We start from the raw sequence: 16,908 nt of genomic DNA, 5'->3' as shown, positions 1-16,908 counted from the left end.
GAAATGTTTCTTGCAGGACAGGCAGAGTTTATGTTAAAGGGACAAGGGAAAAGTGTAAAAAATGCTCTGTGTTTAACCCAGCAAATGGGTTAAACACATAGTTAAAGTCAGCTCTAGCACAGCAATGCACTACTAGAACCTAGCAGAACAAATCTGGTTATCTACTGACAAGAGACTTGTGCTTGTTGCCACCAATCACCAGATAGCTCCTAGTAGGGCATTTCTGCTCCTGAGCCTATCTAGGTATGCTTTTCAACAAATGATAGCAAGAGATCAAAGTGAATTTTAGGACAGGAGATGATGACAGAGCATGCTATTTTATCTGAATCATTAGTTTCACTTTGACTTGCATATCCTTTTAAGTTTTAATTTGGTTTTCTAAAAAGGTATTACCTAAAGCAATCAACTATCTCTGACACTGAAATCACTAGAAGGCTCAAATAGCATGTCTAAAAGATTACTATTTTTATTTTCTTTTATATGTTTCCTTAGAGTGGGGTTTGATACTTCATACTGTAACATAAGACTCGTGCCTTTACAATAATGGGGCCAATCAAGAATAGGACTATTTATAGCCATACAGTTTCTTGCAGAACTTGCCATGCAGAACTAAACAATGCATGTGAAAAATAAAAAAGGTTAAAGGGACAGTCTATATCTTAAGTCATCTTAAAGTCTTACCTTAGGTTAAGCTGCAAATAGCCTCCTTCACCCTTATGTCATGCAGCAGGAACAGTAAAAAAGTCATTTTAAAATTAATAGTGTTTCTGGCCAGTTTGAAATGGCTGCCAAGCTCATCCCACTGATGACATCACGATCTGGGCTGCATATGGCATCCAATCACAAAAGGCTCATTAGTTGGATTGGACAGGCTGCCAATGCTATTCAGCAGAGTGCTTAGATGCAGCCCAGATCATGATGTCATCAGTGGGCAGAGCTTGGCAGCCATTTCAAAGTGACCAGAAACAATATTAATTTTAAAATAAACTTGTTTACTGTTCCTGCTGCATGATATAGAAAGTGTGCAGGAGGCTATTTGCAGCTTAATCTAAGGTAAGACTTTAAGGTGACTAAGGTGTAGACTGTCCATTTAAACAACATACAATCTGGTCAAAATTTGTTCAACTAGTAACACTTATTAGACGTTTTAATAAAACAACATGGAAGGAATACATAGACCAAAAAGACTCGATTCAGCATTCTGGGTTTATAAAACAAAATTCCACTGAAAGACATGTGAGAGTAAAGTTATTTATTAAATCATGCACATCACATTTGTTAGTGCAAATAGTTTAATCTGTGCTCCAGAAATTCTATGGAACTTTTTTATATTTTTACAAAATAGATTTAAAACAATTATTTACTTAAAAAATGTAATTCTGAAGTTTAGCATCTCAGAACAATATTTGCAATAATCTATATACAAGAGGTACTAAGTACCACTGGCATACGAGTGTTGTGGTTGGGTGGTGGCGTGATGAAAATGATGAAGAGATGAAAATGATGAAGAACAGGCTGCAGGTTATTTTCTCGTATTCGTAAGTTGTCCAACGATTAAACATCCTCCCACAAGCAAAACCAGAATTTACATAAACATCTATCTAAAGACCTCTCCCCTACACCTCACCAGGCGTATTAAAATATAAAATCCTATGTAAATTTTCATACAGAATTATCTATTTTAGACCTTCATTAAAGCTGCAGTTGTACAGTATTAAGATGAAGGCAACACACTGCACTGCTTTTCTGGCACATATTATAAATATGGTATCCAATTCTCTGGAGTCCAGTGCCACACAAGAATTACACCGCAAACACAATGTACGAAATGTAGTGAGATAAAATACCAGCCTAGTTTTATCTTGGTGTGGCACCGCTCAGTTCGGAATTGAAACCACCAATTTCACACTTCTTAGAATTTTTAATCTATTTCATAATTATAGAATTCATTAACTATACACTTCTGAATTGTGCATTACTATTACATACAAAGGCAACTCTTAAAATGTGTGATGATCATTTAAAACCAGAGAGTGGGAAAACGAGAAACTGGAACTAACGCAAAATAATTGTGTTTTTTTAAAAAATATATGTTTATAGGATAAATTTAAACAAAATATTCCTTGGTTTTCCATGGTTTAAATCAAATCTATCACACGCAAAGCTATACTCTGGCATTATGTACAGCATATTACTTGTGTGGTGACAAAGAAGGCCAGGATAAACGCTAGTTCCGATGTATACACTTTTAACACAGAGCTTTTGGTGCCATAGTAACGGGTGAACCAGAAAGTTGTAGAATTATCACTATAAACATTTTTGGGGCATTAGATAGTTTTTTTCCATTAATTACTTTCTTGGAAAACTTTATCAACATTTGTTAGCCGTTATCTAAAAACCTCAACAGGGCATTATTGTATGAATTTTCCCATCTCCATCACAAGTTAGTCAACTACAGTGATTGATACACTGATAAAGCCAAGCAGGGATATTCTAAATGGTGCCTCAGAGGTTCTAGAAGACGAATGTCCAACCAAAAGCCGTTGGCCACAACGCAGCCCTTGGGTTCATTTTAATTGGACTCCATTGTTTGTCTATCTCTCCATTACAAACTTAAATGGTCCTACATATCTTTCTAATGGGTATGTTTTTGGTTTTGTGAGTATATTTATTTTTTATTGTCTTTGTGGAACCCCCCCCCCCCAAATAAAAGTTGGACGTGCCTCTTCTAAAACACTAGATGAGAAACACAGGCACATATTGTGATGCACACAAGATAAGCAAAGGCACCATTCCTTTAGTGAATGATGACTAAAGTAACACGGAACTCTAGCCAGTATTAGATTATTAATTATGGTAGGCTGATAATATTTGAAATTCATTGCTAAAAACTAAATAATACAGATTGCAATACATAACAACATGCTTCAGCTTTCAGTGGCTTTTTTATATAATATATGCATATGTACATAGAAAGTAGTGTTTCATCTATTCTTGTATAAGTATTAATAAAAAGCAACAAAAATACTGAAACATTTTATAATGTATTGCACAGGCTCTTGCCTGCAAACACTACCCTTACTGGTCAGGTCACTAGCCCTGGGTCTATTCTGTTATCAATAAGATATAAATAAATAGATTTATTGAGAAATTACTTAATAGATAGCCATCTGTACTCAGATTAATGGGTGCATCCAAGAACCAACAAACAAACTAACAATTCTGCATATTTGGTAGGAACATTCTTTTTTCAAATTACAGATTAATAATATTGTCAAAATCTCAACACAGAGCAACCCCTAACCCATTTTTATACATTACCCTTATCTGATGGATGCCTGTCTGACTCTTGATAAGCCAGCACATTAGTTTGCAATTATTTAGAGGGATGTTGCACTCAAAAATGTTCCATCAGGTATAAGAACAAGCAGCATTTAAACAAACTGAGATCAAAGTTGTTTAAATTTAACTGCACCTAAACCAGCAGTATGAGTTGTGTCTTTCCTGCTGATAGTCACTGATGTATCTACAAGCCAATGAGCGTTTGGAAGGAAGTGCCTATCAGCCAATAAGCATTTAGCAGGAAGTACAGAACTGATACATTCTTGGCTTTACAGTAGTTTAGCACTGTCCAAAATCTCCATAAATCCGGTTTTCCAATGAAAGCTTATATAAAGAGAATCATTCTTTCGCCTCTGATGATTTAATAAAGAGATGCCCATTAACATCAGGCGATATAGATGAGAAGTATTATTGCAAAGTTTATATCCTCCCAAAACCTACTGGAAAAAATGCAGTATAATATATATTACATACAAACTAAAATATTTGATTGCATCTGTGTGCGACTGAATTTCATTTATAGAACTAGGGATATATTTAATACACTATAATACAAATACACAAGTTTCTGATGACGGTACAGGTACTGTATATATGAATTAAATACAACATACATAAAACCCTTAATGCAGACAGCTAAAATGAAACCCATACTGCGTTCCTATTAAAGGCTATGGAAAGAGAAGTTGTCTCTTTAAAACGAGCTTGTACCGGACAGCTCCATGACGCAGCGGACATGTTTACCGGATTAGACTCCAAACGGAAGGACTTGGCAGCCCGAAGACTGTGTGCGCCTTTCTTCAAATTTGTTTTTTTGGCATATGTATCCCAATTATACAACAGATGTTCATGGAAATCTTTACAATGAGATTCTATGTTAAACAGCCACAAACTCAACCATCATAAATAATTTGGTACCAAGAAGCCCACTTGAGGCCACTAGAACAGTATTTCAAATCCCACGAAAACTAGATTTAAAATTACATGAAAAGTTGCAAGCAAAGTGCTGCCTACAATCACACGTTTATTCCCTGTTAAACAAATACATATATTACAGTTTAAAGCAACGGCCCTACTGCAGTACTCAGTTCAGAGTTTTGTGGTTTCAAAGAGGTAAAAAGGAAGATTAAGGATCTGTTTTTTTGTGTGTTCTCCAAAAAAAAGTGAGCAATGCCAGCTTCAATAAAGGACGGTTCATGGCTTGAAGAGCAGTTTTCACGGCGCACCTCTGGTAAGGCCGGGATACAGAATTACTGCAGTCACGGCAACCAATGCTGCCACTACAGACATCCAAGGCCACTGTTTCTGTAAGGGAAAAGGAGAAAATATATATTTCAACATTTCGGAATTAAAACAACCTCTGAATTCCCTATAGACTTGACGTTTCCCACTACTAGAACTATTAGATGTCATTCTGGCTTTACAATAGATTATGTCACAAAACAACAAATATTAACTTTCATGATTACATAAACTTTCTAATTTACTTCTAGTATCAAATCTGCTTCATTCTCTTGGTATCCTTTGCTGAAGAAGCAGCAATGCACGACTGGGAGCTAGCTGAACACATCAGGTAAGTCAATGACAAGAGGCATATATGTGCAGCCACCTCCCAGTAGTGCATTGCTTTGTTAAACAAAAGGATACCAAGAGAATGTAGCACACGTAATAACAGAAGTAAATTAGAAAGCTGTTTAAAAACAGAATTTATGTTTACCTGATAAATTACTTTCTCCAACGGTGTGTCCGGTCCACGGCGTCATCCTTACTTGTGGGATATTCTCTTCCCCAACAGGAAATGGCAAAGAGCCCAGCAAAGCTGGTCACATGATCCCTCCTAGGCTCCGCCTACCCCAGTCATTCGACCGACGTTAAGGAGGAATATTTGCATAGGAGAAACCATATGATACCGTGGTGACTGTAGTTAAAGAAAATAAATTATCAGACCTGATTAAAAAACCAGGGCGGGCCGTGGACCGGACACACCGTTGGAGAAAGTAATTTATCAGGTAAACATAAATTCTGTTTTCTCCAACATAGGTGTGTCCGGTCCACGGCGTCATCCTTACTTGTGGGAACCAATACCAAAGCTTTAGGACACGGATGAAGGGAGGGAGCAAATCAGGTCACCTAAATGGAAGGCACCACGGCTTGCAAAACCTTTCTCCCAAAAATAGCCTCAGAAGAAGCAAAAGTATCAAACTTGTAAAATTTGGTAAAAGTGTGCAGTGAAGACCAAGTCGCTGCCCTACATATCTGATCAACAGAAGCCTCGTTCTTGAAGGCCCATGTGGAAGCCACAGCCCTAGTGGAATGAGCTGTGATTCTTTCAGGAGGCTGCCGTCCGGCAGTCTCGTAAGCCAATCTGATGATGCTTTTAATCCAAAAAGAGAGAGAGGTAGAAGTTGCTTTTTGACCTCTCCTTTTACCAGAATAAACAACAAACAAGGAAGATGTTTGTCTAAAATCCTTTGTAGCATCTAAATAGAATTTTAGAGCGCGAACAACATCCAAATTGTGCAACAAACGTTCCTTCTTCGAAACTGGTTTCAGACACAAAGAAGGCACGACTATCTCCTGGTTAATGTTTTTGTTAGAAACAACTTTTGGAAGAAAACCAGGTTTAGTACGTAAAACCACCTTATCTGCATGGAACACCAGATAAGGAGGAGAACACTGCAGAGCAGATAATTCTGAAACTCTTCTAGCAGAAGAAATTGCAACCAAAAACAAAACTTTCCAAGATAATAACTTAATATCAACGGAATGTAAGGGTTCAAACGGAACCCCCTGAAGAACTGAAAGAACTAAGTTGAGACTCCAAGGAGGAGTCAAAGGTTTGTAAACAGGCTTGATTCTAACCAGAGCCTGAACAAAGGCTTGAACATCTGGCACAGCCGCCAGCTTTTTGTGAAGTAACACAGACAAGGCAGAAATCTGTCCCTTCAAGGAACTTGCAGATAATCCTTTCTCCAATCCTTCTTGAAGAAAGGATAGAATCCTAGGAATCTTTACCTTGTCCCAAGGGAATCCTTTAGATTCACACCAACAGATATATTTTTTCCATATTTTGTGGTAAATTTTTCTAGTTACAGGCTTTCTGGCCTGAACGAGAGTATCAATAACAGAATCTGAGAACCCTCGTTTTGATAAGATCAAGCGTTCAATCTCCAAGCAGTCAGCTGGAGTGAGACCAGATTCGGATGTTCGAACGGACCTTGAACAAGAAGGTCTCGTCTCAAAGGTAGCTTCCATGGTGGAGCCGATGACATATTCACCAGATCTGCATACCAAGTCCTGCGTGGCCACGCAGGAGCTATCAAGATCACCGACGCCCTCTCCTGATTGATCCTGGCTACCAGCCTGGGGATGAGAGGAAACGGCGGGAATACATAAGCTAGTTTGAAGGTCCAAGGTGCTACTAGTGCATCTACTAGAGTCGCCTTGGGATCCCTGGATCTGGACCCGTAGCAAGGAACCTTGAAGTTCTGACGAGAGGCCATCAGATCCATGTCTGGAATGCCCCACAGATGAGTAATTTGGGCAAAGATTTCCGGATGGAGTTCCCACTCCCCCGGATGTAATGTCTGACGACTCAGAAAATCCGCTTCCCAATTTTCCACTCCTGGGATGTGGATTGCAGACAGGTGGCAGGAGTGAGTCTCCGCCCATTGAAAGATTTTGGTCACTTCTTCCATCGCCAGGGAACTCCTTGTTCCCCCCTGATGGTTGATGTACGCAACAGTCGTCATGTTGTCTGATTGAAACCGTATGAACTTGGCCTTTGCTAGCTGAGGCCAAGCCTTGAGAGCATTGAATATCGCTCTCAGTTCCAGAATATTTATCGGTAGAAGAGATTCTTCCCGAGACCAAAGACCCTGAGCTTTCAGGGATCCCCAGACCGCGCCCCAGCCCATCAGACTGGCGTCGGTCGTGACAATGACCCACTCTGGTCTGCGGAAGGTCATCCCTTGTGACAGGTTGTCCAGGGACAGCCACCAACGGAGTGAGTCTCTGGTCCTCTGATTTACTTGTATCTTCGGAGACAAGTCTGTATAGTCCCCATTCCACTGACTGAGCATGCACAGTTGTAATGGTCTTAGATGAATGCGCGCAAAAGGAACTATGTCCATTGCCGCTACCATCAAACCTATTACTTCCATGCACTGCGCTATGGAAGGAAGAGGAACGGAATGAAGTGATCGACAAGAGTTTAGAAGTTTTGTTTTTCTGGCCTCTGTCAGAAAAATCCTCATTTCTAAGGAGTCTATCATTGTTCCCAAGAAGGGAACCCTTGTCGACGGAGATAGAGAACTCTTTTCCACGTTCACTTACCATCCGTGAGATCTGAGAAAGGCCAGGACTATGTCCGTGTGAGCCTTTGCTTGAGGAAGGGACGACGCTTGAATCAGAATGTCGTCCAAGTAAGGTACTACTGCAATGCCCCTTGGTCTTAGCACCGCTAGAAGGGACCCTAGTACCTTTGTGAAAATCCTTGGAGCAGTGGCTAATCCGAAAGGAAGCGCCACGAACTGGTAATGCTCGTCCAGGAATGCGAACCTTAGGAACCGATGATGTTCCTTGTGGATAGGAATATGTAGATACGCATCCTTTAAATCCACCGTGGTCATGAATTGACCTTCCTGGATGGAAGGAAGAATTGTTCGAATGGTTTCCATTTTGAACGATGGAACCTTGAGAAACTTGTTTAAGATCTTGAGATCTAAGATTGGTCTGAACGTTCCCTCTTTTTTGGGAACTATGAACAGATTGGAGTAGAACCCCATCCCTTGTTCTCCTAATGGAACAGGATGAATCACTCCCATTTTTAACAGGTCTTCTACACAATGTAAGAATGCCTGTCTCTTTATGTGGTCTGAAGACAATTGAGACCTGTGGAACCTCCCCCTTGGGGGAAGCCCCTTGAATTCCAGAAGATAACCTTGGGAGACTATTTCTAGTGCCCAAGGATCCAGAACATCTCTTGCCCAAGCCTGAGCGAAGAGAGAGAGTCTGCCCCCCACCAGATCCGGTCTCGGATCGGGGGCCAACATTTCATGCTGTCTTGGTAGCAGTGGCAGGTTTCTTGGCCTGCTTTCCCTTGTTCCAGCCTTGCCTTGGTCTCCAGGCTGGCTTGGCTTGAGAAGTATTACCCTCTTGCTTAGAGGACGTAGCACTTGGGGCTGGTCCGTTTCTACGAAAGGGACGAAAATTAGGTTTATTTTTGGTCTTGAAAGACCTATCCTGAGGAAGGGCGTGGCCCTTACCCCCAGTGATATCAGAGATAATCTCTTTCAAGTCAGGGCCAAACAGCGTTTTCCCCTTGAAAGGAATGTTAAGGAGTTTGTTCTTGGAAGACGCATCCGCTGACCAAGATTTCAACCAAAGCGCTCTACGCGCCACAATAGCAAACCCAGAATTCTTCGCCGCTAACCTAGCCAATTGCAAAGTGGCGTCTAGGGTGAAAGAATTAGCCAATTTGAGAGCACGGATTCTGTCCATAATCTCCTCATAAGGAGGAGAATCACTATCGATCGCCTTTACTAGCTCATCGAACCAGAAACACGCGGCTGTAGTGACAGGGACAATGCATGAAATTGGTTGTAGAAGGTAACCTTGCTGAACAAACATCCTTTTAAGCAAACCTTCTAATTTTTTATCCATAGGATCTTTGAAAGCACAACTATCTTCTATGGGTATAGTGGTGCGTTTGTTTAAAGTAGAAACCGCTCCCTCGACCTTGGGGACAGTCTGCCATAAGTCCTTTCTAGGGTCGACCATAGGAAACAATTTTTTAAATATGGGGGGAGGGACGAAAGGTATACCGGGCCTTTCCCATTCTTTATTTACAATGTCCGCCACCCGCTTGGGTATAGGAAAAGCTTCTGGGAGCCCCGGGACCTCTAGGAACTTGTCCATTTTACATAGTTTCTCTGGGATGATCAAATTCTCACAATCATCCAGAGTGGATAATACCTCCTTAAGCAGAGCGCGGAGATGTTCCAACTTAAATTTAAATGTAATCACATCGGGTTCAGCTTGTTGAGAAATTTTCCCTGAATCTGAAATTTCTCCCTCAGACAAAACCTCCCTGGCCCCCTCAGACTGGTGTAGGGGCATTTCAGAACCATTATCATCAGCGTCCTCATGCTCTTCAGTATCTAAAACAGAGCAGTCGCGCTTACGCTGATAAGTGGGCATTTTGGCTAAAATGTTTTTGATAGAATTATCCATTACAGCCGTTAATTGTTGCATAGTAAGGAGTATTGGCGCGCTAGATGTACTAGGGGCCTCCTGAGTGGGCAAGACTCGTGTAGACGAAGGAGGGAATGATGCAGTACCATGCTTACTCCCCTCACTTGAGGAATCATCTTGGGCATCATTTTCAGTGTCACATAAATCACATTTATTTAAATGAAAAGGAACCTTGGCTTCCCCACATTCAGAACACAGTCTATCTGGTAGTTCAGACATGTTAAACAGGCATAAACTTGATAACAAAGTACAAAAAACGTTTTAAAATAAAACCGTTACTGTCACTTTAAATTTTAAACTGAACACACTTTATTACTGCAATTGCGAAAAAGTATGAAGGAATTGTTCAAAATTCACCAAAATTTCACCACAGTGTCTTAAAGCCTTAAAAGTATTGCACACCAAATTTGGAAGCTTTAACCCTTAAAATAACGGAACCGGAGCCGTTTTTACTTAACCCCTTTACAGTCCCTGGTATCTGCTTTGCTGAGACCCAACCAAGCCCAAAGGGGAATACGATACCAAATGAAGCCTTCAGAAAGTCTTTTCTATGTATCAGAGCTCCTCACACATGCGACTGCATGTCATGCTTCTCAAAAACAAGTGCGCAATACCGGCGCGAAAATGAGGCTCTGCCTATGATTAGGGAAAGCCCCTAGAGAATAAGGTGTCTAAAACAGTGCCTGCCGATATTATTTAACAAAAATACCCAGATTAAATGATTCCTCAAGGCTAAATATGTGTAATATATGAATCGATTTAGCCCAGAAAATGTCTACCGTCTTAATAAGCCCTTGTGAAGCCCTTATTTACTGTCTGAATAAAAATGGCTTACCGGATCCCATAGGGAAAATGACAGCTTCCAGCATTACATCGTCTTGTTAGAATGTGTCATACCTCAAGCAGCAAAAGACTGCTCACTGTTCCCCCAACTGAAGTTAATTCCTCTCAACAGTCCTGTGTGGAACAGCCATGGATTTTAGTAACGGTTGCTAAAATCATTTTCCTCATACAAACAGAAATCTTCATCTCTTTTCTGTTTCAGAGTAAATAGTACATACCAGCACTATTTTAAAATAACAAACTCTTGATTGAATAATAAAAACTACAGTTAAACACTAAAAAACTCTAAGCCATCTCCGTGGAGATGTTGCCTGTACAACGGCAAAGAGAATGACTGGGGTAGGCGGAGCCTAGGAGGGATCATGTGACCAGCTTTGCTGGGCTCTTTGCCATTTCCTGTTGGGGAAGAGAATATCCCACAAGTAAGGATGACGCCGTGGACCGGACACACCTATGTTGGAGAAATTGTATACTCTATCTGAATGAAAGAAATAAAAAATTGTTTGATGCCCCTTTAAAGGGACAATCTAAGACCAAAATTAGATGCTCTGATTCACAAGGGTGCGTAATGTTTGCAGTAACAACTCAAACCACTTGCACATAGGCAATGCAAACACCAGAGCACTCAAGTGGAACACAGACTAGCCAGTCATTGGTGGTTATATGCATGCACTCCTGATTGGCTGACCTGCCATTTTCTGCTACAAAGCTTCAATGTGTGCAGCTCTTAAGCAGGACTTTACCTTTGTGTTTATGTGAACTGTTGCAGGGGTTAGTAATGCAGAAAGTACATGGTGAAGTCGAGCATGTATTTTCTGCTTTAGAATGTACCTTTCACATGACGATAACATTTCTTATTCACCAACAACTCAATTCCAAATCTCATACAGTTTTAGTAATAAGTTAATCTCCATACAAAGTATCAGTTTTGAGCTGTCTTTTCCAACCGTGAAAACGGTTAGAAATCTGTGGGTGATTGCTATAACGAGAGCTAAAGGCAGGGGGTGCTTACTAGACTGGAATAAACTCCTGAGCATCTGATATATTGTGCTAAAGGTACTGATTTGTTTACACAATAACCATTTGATCACAAACATTTTGTCTGTGACAGAAAAACTGTGAAATACACGTGTCATTTTATAATTAAAGTATTCTACAACCAATAAACTCAGTTATGTGCAAGTTAACTCTTCCTATAGCAATATATCAGAAATATACATATTAGTAGAAAACAAAGTCAAACGTTTAATTTCAGAATTGTTTAGTAAGTTAAAGAAAGAAAAAAAAAGGAAGATAATAGGAAGGAACTGTTAACAATTTAATGTAAACTATGACATTATGTTATGAGGAAAGTATAATATAGTAACTATGCAGCAAAAAACAGAATACTACAGAAAAACAGACAACACTCATTCATAGCAAGTTAAAAATCAATTGCTAATCTTGTAGCATAAACACAAATTGGTGAATGTATGCAGGAACGATTAGGTGACTTACACATATTTCATCTGTATAGCTGCCATTGGTTTAGCAGAATAAGTAATCACCTGTGTGTTCATAAGACATACAAATGAAGACACATATCCAATAACCCAAAAAGCTTTGAAAGCTTTATGTCCCTTTCTGGATCCTGGCTACAGGCAAAAGGGCGATTGGATTTCCAGATATTACAGTTCATATTTAAGGATCCGACAACTCCAAACTTCAGAGGAGGAGCTTCAGATCCAAAGATTAGATTAATTCTAAATTTTAAGGCAATAAAGATTACAATCATATTGTAAAACTTTAACATGGAATAAAATGAAGCCTTGAGAAGATATGCAGTTATACAAAACATCTTAAATTTATTATAACAGTAAAGTCAAAATTGAGATAGAAGTAAATTGATAAGTTGTTTAAAATAACCTGCTCTATTATGAAATGCGCTTTGTTCTTGATATCCTTAGTTAAGAGCTAGGTAGGCTGATAGAAGCTCAGTAGCATGCGTCTTAAGCAGTTTATGGCAGCAGTGTTTGCAACTATGTATAGCATTGCTATAAACAATGTTGCAAACACTGCTGCAATATGGCTAGAGACACATGCACGCTCCTGAGCTCGCCTAGGATTACTCTTTAATAAATGATACCAAGAGAGCTAAGCAAAAATCGATAACAGAAGTAAATGGGAAGGTTGTTTAAATTGTCATGCTCTATCCAATCCACCTGAGTTTAATTTTGACTTTACTGTCCCTTTAAGACGCATGCACTTCAACAAAGGATACCAAGAAAATTGAATGCTTTATCGAATTCTAAAAATGTAATTTTGACTTTTATCTCTTTTTAACCTCTTTTTTGGGGGGAGTAAACAAATAAATAACAGGAAACATCAGTGCAAAAATGAATTAGATAATTAATGTTCGTATTGCCATGTCCCTTTAAAATGTATCAATTTTAGCTCCCTTTAAGAGAAAGCAATAGCTAGATTCTAGCAGGAAGTAGATTATGTGTGTGGTGCCTGTAGACAGTGTATGATATAATATATAGGCTAGAATCCAGAATTAAAAGTCAAATTAGTAACACAATTTGTAAAACTTAACACACACACAAACACCAAGTACTTTAAATAAAAAACGCATACGGACCACTCATGAAGCACAGATCATTACAGCACTTCTCTTACAGTGCGTTAGGAACAGATAAGACAGACAATGAGCCAAAATTACTTGAGAAGGTTGGTTAACACACATTAGGGCAGACATCCTAAAACATGGCCCTCCAGAGGTTTTGGAACTACATGTCCCATGATGCTCAGCCAGCTGATATGCTGGCTGAGCATCATGGGAAATGTAGTTCCAAAACCTCTGGAGGGCAAAGTTTCAGAATGTCTGCATTATGGTATCAGGCAAATGTCAGGTGGTTAGTATTTACTTTGAAACTCTCCTAGACAAAAAGGTAGAATTCTGCAAGAACAACAAGCGCCAACATTTTATTACCATGCACTAATATTAAAAACAGATGAAAAAAGTGAAGAGTGAAGGACAGACATTACACCGAACAGTGCTTGTACCTTAATCTACCACAACAGGCCGTAACACCAATACAGGAAAGCCAGGACTAGGCCGAAGAATACGGCTGGGACGGGTAGGAATACGGAAGGCTAAAGAAGGGAAGCGATATTAGAAATCATTTAGGAGCGAAAAAGCTGCTTTTGATGGGAAAAATTTGTCACAATTTTAGCGATTGCAGTGCTATAGCAGTATAATGAGGCACCTGCAAGAGAACTGCAAGGTAATACACCTGGAAATCGTATCACAAAAAAACATCTAAAACAGTACATATCTAATCTAATAACATTAAAAACAAGTTTTAAACTTTAAAATGACCAAAACAGGATTTGTGTATATATTTTATATGCACAGTGCAGACTGTACACAGAATAAACAATCCGACAAATAGGTAGGAAGTAGGTATCAAGGCAAAATATAATCTGAAAGTATTAAATTCAGTTTTATCTACAACTCTCATAGCACCGTTCACAAAAAAAGTTTGTTTCTGAAAGCGGATGTATACAAAATCTTCCCTGTGGCTCCTGAGCAGATCTTTTGTTTAAATTGAGGTTTATGTCCCTTTAAAGTACAGGAAAAACAGGCAAAAACTAAAATAGAAGTTTTTGGGGATTTTAAGTATTTTTTTTATTCCTCATAAACTGTTTAATTACATAAAGTTTAAAAAACAATCTTTGCAAAGTACTTAAATATTTTTTTGTGCTTTTGTTGTAATTTAAAGGGACACTGAACCCAATTTTTTCTTTCGTGATTCAGATAGAGCATGAAATTTTAAGCAACTATATAATTTACTCCTATTATCAATTTTTCTTTATTCTCTTGGTAACTTTATTTGAAATGCTAGAATGTAAGTTTAGATGCCGGCCCATTTTTGGTGAACGACCTGGGTTGTCCTTGCTGATTGGTGGATAAATTCGTCCACCAATAAAAAAAAGTGCTGTCCAGAGTTCTGAACCAAGAAAAAAAAAGCTTAAATTACTTATTTTTCAAATAAAGATAGAAAAAGAAAAAAGAAAAATTGATAATAGGAGTAAATTAGAAAGTTGCTTAAAATTGCATGCTCTATCTGAATCACAAAAGAAAACATTCGGGTTCAGTGTCCCTTTAACTGTAAAAAATGTGTTTCTCCACTGTCCCCAGAGAGGTTGGAGTAGTTCCTGCAGAATACTGATTTTACTAAATATTTGACAGTAATTGCTTGATCAGTGCAGGAGCTTAATTATATTTGTCTCAAACAGACCACAGTAGAGGATGAAGGGTGCATAAGACGCTTCTCAAGCAAAACAATTGACAAATGCTTTTCATTTTGTTTGGTTTTTCTTTCTTCTTGAAGCAAGTGTGCAGATCTTTTGCAATACAGTGTTTCCTTGGTGATATATAAACATCACACTTTGCCTGAACAGGATACTCGAGGACTGGAGTTGAGGAACACTGGTGTAAAGTACCCCTAACTGGCCAGATTTTCAAGATATCTTAAAGGGACAGGAAACCCAAAATTTTTATTTCATGATTCAGATAAATACAATTAAAAAAAAAAAACTTTCCAATTTACTCCCACTTTCTAATTTGCTTCATTCTCTTGTTATTCTTTGATGAAGGAGCAAAAATGCACTGCTGGGAGTTAGCTGAAAGCAAATGAGTAGATGCATATATGTGCAGCCACCAATCCGCAGGTTCTGAGTCTACCTAGGTATACTTATCAGCAAAGGATACAAATAGAACTAAACAAATTAGATATTAGAAATAAATTGGAAAGGTATTTGAAATAACTTGCTCAATCTGAATCATGAAAGAAAAAATGTGTTTCATGTCCCTTTAACTAGAGCACAGGTGAAATAATCAGCTGATGAGTGAGCGCAGGTTAGTAACCATGGTTACTGATCAGCTGATTACGTCACCTGTGCTCTAGTTAAAAGGGACATGAAACCCAATTTTTCTCTTTCATGATTCAGATAGAGAATACAATTTTAAACAACATTCCAATTTACTTCTATTATCTAATTTTCTTCATTCTTCAGATATCCTTTGCTGAAGAAATATCAATGCACATGGGTGAGCCAATCACATGAGGCATTTATATGCAGCCACTGCACCTATTTAGATATGATTTTAAACAAAATGTCATGCCCTATCTGAATCACGAAAGAAAAGAAAAAGTGGGTTTAATGTTCAGGAAAATACTGATCTAGACTAGTGCTTTGCTGCCAAGCCAATATTAGCAGGACAAGGGAAAACACAAGCTCTGGACAACCATCCTGGTGACGGCCTTTACTTTAGGAATAGCTAGAAAATTCCAGTTTAAAGAGATCCATTCACTTTATGAAACAAGATTCTTAGGTGAACAGCTATGAGGAGTCTTTTCTTGATTTTTTTACATTTAAGCATATAACAGTTTTGTCCTTCTTATAACTATTGCAATAGATGTTTTTTTGGTTGAACTCAAAAATGATTAAAGTGATGGTAAACTCAAGCTTATTAAGTTAAATACTTTAGAAGTACTCCTCGGTATGTGCACAGTGATGCCTGATTTTTTTTTTTAACTAAAACTTTTTTCAATGAAAATATTACTTTTTAAAGCCGCTCCATTACCTGTGCCCTGGCCGCCTCTGTCTGAAAATGTCTGTAATTTCAATTTGACAGACAGGTGCATCGTCCAATAGGGACTGCACCATACGCCCTATGTCAGTCTAGTAGATGCAGTATGCACGCTCCCAGATTCAAGCATAATCGCCAGAATTACAACTATACAAATGTAGTTTTAGCTCCAATCTTACAGCTGCTTATAGTGAACAGTGAATCTTCCTGTCAGTAGCGATTCACTGTTCACTGCAGCGGTGAAAACGGCGCTTTTTATTTTTTCTTCTAAAATGAAGGACTGAAGGCTGTGCTTAAGAGTCTCCCCATGAACCGCAGGAGAAAATAAAAAGTGCCGTTTTCACCGCTGCAGTGAACAGTGAATCGCTACTGACAGGAAGATTCACTGTTCACTATAAGCAGCTGTAAGATTGGAGCTAAAACTACATTTGTATAGTTGTAATTCTGGCGATTATGCTTGAATCTGGGAGTGTACTAGACTGACATAGGGCGTATGGTGCAGTCCCTATTGGACGATGCACCTGTCTGTCAAATTGAGATTACAGACATTTTCAGACAGCGGTGGCCGGGGCACAGGTAACAGAGCGGCTTTAAAAAGTAATATTTTCATTGAAAAAAGTTTTATTTAAAAAAAAAATCAGGCATCACTGTGCACATACCGAGGAGTACTTCTAAAATATTAAACTTAATAATCTTGAGTTTACCATCACTTTAACAGAAACTGAATGATTAGAAAGCACTGATTAAACAAAGTAATTAAATCTTGAAGGGTATGAAAGCAAAGCTTTACTTTGTATTTGTAGAGTAGAATACCAGGTTATCTTCCAACA

General features: G+C 38.7%; 1 protein-coding gene across 6 annotated transcripts in view; it reads right to left on the bottom strand.

Annotated features, from left to right (window-relative positions):
* Positions 1-1,237: 1,237 nt before the first annotated feature.
* The window catches only part of SLMAP (sarcolemma associated protein), a 494,984-nt gene continuing 479,313 nt past the window's right edge, over positions 1,238-16,908 (bottom strand). For 4 of the 6 annotated variants that reach the window (XM_053720859.1, XM_053720862.1, XM_053720861.1 and 1 more), the window contains one exon: positions 1,238-4,647. In XM_053720859.1, coding sequence (XP_053576834.1) covers positions 4,558-4,647 — 90 coding nt within the window. In that variant the 3' untranslated portion in view covers positions 1,238-4,557. Of the gene's footprint in view, positions 4,648-13,485; positions 13,576-16,908 lie in introns of all 6 variants that reach the window. The other 2 variants (XM_053720860.1, XM_053720865.1) reach the window with 1 other exon arrangement.

The sequence above is a fragment of the Bombina bombina genome, chromosome 7 (assembly GCF_027579735.1).
Source record: "Bombina bombina isolate aBomBom1 chromosome 7, aBomBom1.pri, whole genome shotgun sequence".
In the NCBI taxonomy this organism is placed as follows: Eukaryota; Metazoa; Chordata; class Amphibia; order Anura; family Bombinatoridae; genus Bombina; species Bombina bombina.
This window is presented reverse-complemented; position numbering and strand designations above follow the sequence as displayed.